This window comes from Opisthorchis viverrini (assembly GCF_000715545.1).
Source record: "Opisthorchis viverrini unplaced genomic scaffold opera_v5_48, whole genome shotgun sequence".
Lineage (NCBI taxonomy): Eukaryota > Metazoa > Platyhelminthes > Trematoda > Opisthorchiida > Opisthorchiidae > Opisthorchis > Opisthorchis viverrini.
In genome coordinates, this window is record NW_008751704.1 from 2,162,709 (window position 1) to 2,169,678 (window position 6,970).

General features: G+C 40.6%; 1 protein-coding gene across 1 annotated transcript in view; it reads left to right on the top strand.

Annotated features, from left to right (window-relative positions):
• Positions 1-3,788: 3,788 nt before the first annotated feature.
• Positions 3,789-6,970, top strand: part of T265_03408 (hypothetical protein) — a gene marked incomplete at both ends in the record, with an annotated part of 23,833 nt that continues 20,651 nt past the window's right edge. Inside the window, one exon of the mRNA XM_009167877.1 lies at positions 3,789-3,837. Coding sequence (XP_009166141.1) covers positions 3,789-3,837 — 49 coding nt within the window. The remainder of the gene's footprint in view (positions 3,838-6,970) is intronic.

Sequence of the window (6,970 nt, forward strand, 5' to 3'; positions counted from 1 at the left end):
ATCGAAAGTAGTTCCTAAGGCGTTAAATAAGCATAATTCCTAGTATGCCCTCATTAAAGCTTTTTATCTGTTGCCTGCTGAAACCAAAAGTTGCAAAACAGCCTTATCTATCTTTCCTTTTGAACAAGTTACCTTCCCGGGAGAGCCGCCCTTCGACAAAATCAGAAATCCACTGGCATTTGACATGTTGATTTTGAATGGCGCACACTATATACGCTAAAGCCAGGACATCCAGGACATCCCTGTCCCCAGTAAAATACCTCGTTGTTGATTTATCTGACTTATGAATTATGGTTTTCTAATCACGTGGTGGCACGGGTGCTTAATCATTGATGACAAAGAAATGTAGCAAACAGGCAATTAGACGAGCTAAATGCTTGTTACGCTGATGATATCATCCAATAACGGCTACTGTTGGAAGGCTACACGATCATGGTGGATAGCCATTGGAATACCACGTACGACTTATAAGTGCTATTATAAATAATAAGAAAGGCTTTCCATCGACACATAAAAGCTACCTTTGGAAAGCAAATTTTCAGGTGGACGGAGTTCTCGCGTTTTTTCCTTGATTTTCGACTACAAATTTTCTAACACGAATTCTGGTGGTCAATTGAATACTCGTTCGCAGATCAAACAGGTGGTTGAAAAGTTCACCTAGTGACACTGGTGATTGAACAAGTTGGATAATAACACACAAAAGGTAACGTGAGATTGCGCTACACCATAATGCGAAATAATATTGGTTCTAATAAAATACCCTTACATAGGATCTTGCTTCACCTCACTTTGGTATCGAATTGCTCAGCTGCAGCATACGTTGGAGAAGTCTTTTATTTTACACTCCCCCCAAAACTAATTCAGTGGGCCAGTGAACGAGGGTTCACAACTAGGAGTCAGCGAATCGTACATTATAAGACTTTCTTCTTTCAGTGGAAGCGTCGTTTCCTACCAGGAATCACGTTTGTTTGCCTACCTGGTAGTTTAGATTTAACCTAAAAGGGAATTGTAAACTGTTTAACATACAGTTTATCGTCAATCGTAATTCACGAATCACTGGTGATATGAAACAAAAACTGCTAAAATGTTCGTTTTATTCTGATATTCAGAGGTTGCATGCAAATTATAAATAAAATTGCATTAAGGATTAGGAAGTGGTTCTTAGTCAAACAAGTTGTATCAGCGTGGGAAATGTTTACGACACATAATCGTTGTTGGGCACACTCGATTTCAGCATCACTGGATTGGTTTTGAACCCACATTTCAGGTCAAGCTGTCGGCTTCCCGTTGTATCTCTGACCCTTCTCAACGGAGATTTTGATTTTTATGCGTTCTGCTTCAACTTGTTCATTGCTTATTTATCTTTGCCGGAAAGCACGTTGAGTGGTTTGTTGCGTGTGATCGCTGGGACGAAAGTTTGACGAAGTTGCTGCTGAGCGTTTTCGTCGAGTCCAAGAGATTTCGTCGCTGCTTCTAGACTGGCTAAATACTCCAGTTTTGTCGCGTCTTTGAAGTTGAAATTAAGTCCTCTGACGAGAACATTTTCCTCAGCTTCCGTCAGTTGCCTTTTGGACGGATTCATTATCTAGGCTCCGGCAGACAAGGGACGCCTAACGGTGAGCACGAACAAACCGGACTACATCAATGAAAAAAAGGCACTACTTAACGACACAACTATGCACCATCGCTTAGAACGCGATCAAAGCAAGCAGCTAGCAAGCAAAATCAATAAGAACTTGGAGCAACTCCAAGATCTCCACAAGATTACAAAGATTACAAGAATATTGGAGAATGAGAGCTCGTGATTCGGCCACTCCTCGCTGCTAAGGACTCCCAAAGGTACACAAAGAATCAATACCTCTCCGACCAATTGTATCACTTCATGGAACAGCGACCTACAATCTTTGGAAAGAACTATGGAAAAATTTAAAGCATCTCATCGGTGGGTGGCAACACTCAATCAACAATGCGGGACACTTTTTGGAGAAACCAAATCACGTAAGCATCGATCAGGACAAAATAATGGTTTCATTTGATGTGAGCTCACTATTCACGTCTGTAAACCTCGATTTAGCCAAGAGAACTTGGCCAAATTATTGGACAACAACGGCACGCCAACTGGATCGCTGGAGAATGAAGACCTCTGCAGATTACTCGACTTATGCCTAATCACACATTTTGAGTTCAACGGAGAATATTGTGAACAACTACGAGGGACACCAATGGGATCGCCGATTTCAGGATTCATTGCAGGAGTCACAATGCAAAAATTGCCACAAACAAGCTGCGTTCGGACACTTTTCGAATGAATTGAGACACACTGCAGCACAACAGAATCGAAGATCAAAGAAGAAAAGCACCTATACAGACTGTTTCAGAAAAATGGATACCCGAAGAATTTCATCTAGAAAACACTCAGGAAGCCAAATACGATCGATGCAACAGGACAAAATGCAAGCAAGAGGGTCACACTCCCGTACATCAAGAACACCGCTGAAATGACGGCAAGGCTCTTACGACAGCACAATATAGTGGTCGCACACAAGTCTGCGAACACTCTAAGGAGGACACTATCAAGACCAAAAGGGAAATTAGATCCAATGGCGAAGAACAATGTCATATACAGGATCCAATGCAAGGGCTGCGACAAACGGTATGTAGGACCAACAGGAAGGAAGCTCTCCGGCAGAATACATCAACACAAACTCGCCACTAGGAGACACGATCAGTTCTCCCTCATCTCCGCACACAAAGATCAGGAGGGGCAGGAGTTCGACTGAAGCGGCGTTTGCATATTGGCTCAAGCAAGAACAAAAAACGAAGACGAACTTATGGAAGAAGCCATCAACAAACATATCGAAATTGATCCCATTTACCAGCCACTATGAGCGACAGAACCCCAGAACCACCGAAATTAGAGCCACAAAATCAACCAGACGAGGAAATCATAAGAGAAGGAGGAAAACATCATTCAGACGGACACATCAATTAGATTGGAGGAAGCGCCTAATCAAAGCACCAAATCAGCCGACGGACGAAGGGACACTGATCGCTACAGTGGAGAAAATAGGGCGGCACAAGCAGCCAAGCAAACTCAGGAACGTCAGACCACAACGCAATACAAACGAGGCCTGAAAGAACAAACTACTAAAAATAGAAGGTGTGAAGATAACCAATCAACACAAAGGAATGCAGACCACGACGCAACAAAGATCACAAACGGACCAATAGGTTCACCAAATTTGCTACACTTTAAGTAGTCAATCACCTCAGGAGATAACAGATAGCCTTCAAATGCTATATAAACGTGCGCAGGCAAGGAAGAAGTACCCACTCCACTGCGTACTGATGATGTCTCCTCATAAGCTGACGAAATGTCTGCAAGCCAATTGCCAAGCTCGGCAAACAGATCAACAGCCACCTGATTAACAACCAGTAAACTCACCCGAGCTATCAATATTTCAACAAATTACCAAATACTTGACTTTCTAACTATGCCCTTTTAAAGGAGCATAACCCATTACCAGTATGATTTTGATACTCCTGAAGTGGGTCATTTTAAATTAGTCAATAACTTGCAGTCACAAACATCGAGGAATAATAACAAAACAGTTTGGCAATGTCCGCTTCCAGTCCTTAGAGAAGTCTGTGCTTGACAAATCAGTTAACACGCAAAAAGTGTTGTGATTGGTCCATTTTAGAAGCCAATCGTCTTTCAGTCTTGTTTTTGTCTATTGTATATATGCAAATGTTTCTTGATCTCATTCAGTTCTTTCTGCTGGCGAACCATGATAGCACAAAAAGTGACCGTTTTGTGTCTCACATTCCTTGTTGTCGGTGAGTTTCCTCAGATTTTTTGCACTAACTTAGTTCAAGATGTGCACCAATGTGTCCATCAATTTACCGTCAGATAAGACTATAACAATAGCAGAATTACCAGATTAAATGGCAGTGATTTTAAATTCATGGCGAGAAACAAATAATGCTTCATCGTGAAACTACTGAAATGATTTGTTACCTGGCTAAAACTTACCGCATCAGACGGACTCATTTTAACACTTCTTTACATATTACATTGCTTAGGTCTGCTTCTTGTTTCCAATCGCCCAAAATGAAGTCTTTACACCTTGCTGCCCTTCATTATCCTGCCGTCTCGGTAGCTGACCGTACACCCTGTACTGGCGTACCTACGTTGTATTAAAGCGGAACACGTATCATTGAAAGAAAAGGACGCATTGAAAAGCTATCTACAAAGACGAATGTAATAAAAGCATTGCAATACACCGTATTTTTAAAACGGCTCACAGATATTCATGAGGACCCATGTGACCATGCAAGATCTCTGCTGTTTGTCAAAAATAAATTAAGATACATGCAAACTCATCACTTTTATACATCCTGGACATGGTGCAATAACGCTTTTTGTTGCAAACGTTTAGGGACAAAAATGTTTCCTTGAAACACTGTATAGCTTATGGTTAGCGAATTACGCCACTGTTATTTTAAACAGCATAACAGTCTACGATAATGTGAGGTCCATGAGCCTACATCACTACTGGTGAATGTGAAACAGAAGGGAGATATAGATATAGATAGGGCTAGTGAGTAAACACCGATGACTGGCAAATGTAAACTAAGCGCGTTAAACCTGAGGTATTCTATTCTGCAGTTGGAGGATTTTTGGTTGACTGGATAGGCAGCACATCAAAAAACTAGGATAACAAATGTTCATATAAAAACGTAGGACTAGTTATTTTTTGGTGATCTTTACAAAAGGGGCAAATTTTGTGTCAGGTACTGCAGTGTGACTACGAAGCTGTGCGTACCTTAACGGCATCTGTTCAGGTACGCATTGCAATCTGAAAACAGGCAGTGGTCCATGTGTGCACTAACGTAGATATTTGCCATTGGAAGCTGGAAACAAACGATTCTGTTTTGGCGATAAAATGAGCAACGGAGAATTTTTCAAGTGCAATTATTCCAAACTACTGCAGCTTCCTATATACAACTCGGCATTTCAGCATTTTTACAATTTGCTTGCTGATGTGGGAAAATGGGATTGGTATCTTGACGCTTGCTTGAAAGCTGCACATGAGACATGCGCTGATTTTAGGAAAGCAATTTATCTACTGTACCCACAAAGCAGATAACACCAGTAAATACGTAATTATTTGATATTTATCATATCTAGACATCATGTCTTTGTATTTGCTTTTAAAGCATGCCTGTATCATTATTACATAAACGCGTAACCGTTACAGTCGTCGCGCAAGGAAGAGACGGTATGTGACTAACTTTTCCATGTGGTGACTGCTGATTAAATTACCTAGAACTAGCTTAATTCTTGGTTACGGTTTGCTTTGTGTTTGTAGGTAAATGTGCTAACATATCCTATCGTATAAGTAGATTTTTATAGGTAAAACATTATCTTACATTACAGATAGGAAATGGTCTGCTCTCATAAAACTTTGACAAGATCTAGCAGTTTCACGAAAGGAGAAATACGCAGTTATTTGGGGTTTCCTTTCGAGGCGCTGACATTGGTATGCATTATTGAAAAACTTCCGCTCAAACTGCGCATGTTATCTTAGAATGTCTCATTTATTTAGAAAAAATCACGGATCTTTAATTCACTGGCGCTCGCATGGACGTATTTTTAAACCGGCAGGCGTACATAAACGCCAAGCAAAGAGCCTGTGTTGTTTTTAGGCCCAGCTTTATATTTAAAATTCATATAAAATATGGCCGATTCAGGCGAACGAGGGTGTAAAATAGAGGGAATAGATAAGACTGCGATTCAAACCAAGAATTTGCCGATCGTTCAAAGGAAGAAATACTACTAAAATAGAAATGGCCCTGAAGTCAATCAAATTAAAGCTCACAACGGAATAAAAATTGTAAACGGGCCAATCAAAAATTGACCTAAAACGCCTCAGATATGCGCGTATCAGTAACTGGCCCAAAAACGGATAATGAAAGGTGCATACCGAAAATTTAGTCGTGTGAGAATATAAGCTGCTCGTCGAAAACCACATAAATAAAGATAGGTACAGGACGAGTGAGAGAGCTCAACACTGAAGATGTGTTTTCGAATAAGAGGAGAACGTTTGTGCGTTAATTGTGAAGAACGACGAGCAGATTAACAGTGATCTAATCAACCACGGCAAATGGAAGTTATGTTGTGAGTTTGATATGGAAGTAGGTATATGGAGCGTCTTCTCTATAAGCGCAAGAGTGACCTGATTTCAAGCAGTAACAATGCACAATATCAGCAAGCTGCACCGATTTGTTCTCAGCGTGCTTCAGATTCAACATCCCACTTTAGGTGAAAATCAGCTGCTTAAGTGTGACCGTTATAAGTTTTGTAAAACAGCACCAGCGCAACGCGCCATCTTGATTCATTAAACTTCGTGTTAAATTCGTCTGGATAAGAGGCGAGCTTGCTTGTAGGGTTTGTACACATAGCACGCTGTGTAAACTCATATACTTCCCTTCCTGTCTTGTTATTTCATTTATTTCAAACTATTTTTAGTTTGTTCTAATCGGCCGATATGGCATATCCGGATTTGTTTGGGATGGATAATCATATAGTGGCCACTACCAAAACGTCCACCTTATTATCAACATTTTTTACCACCAGTTGAAAAGTGATTTACGCATACACGTCAGCACAAATACTTAAACATTCATGCTAAAAAGTCCTCTGAATAATCAAATACTTGCCGCTTCTACTGGCCACTGCGGCAAGTGAACAAAACATTTTCTCCACAGATGTGATTTAGCCATGTCGAAATTTGGTTTCAACAAATTACACATTCTACGCGCTATGACCGGTAGTGCTTGCTCATTGAGTGAGCAAGTGAGTAAGAGAGATGATTGATAGATTGCGCACACTTTTGTATTGTTTAGTGTTGTATACGTTTTGTGTTGAGTAGACGTAAAATTATGTCTATTGCTCTAAAGATTGTTG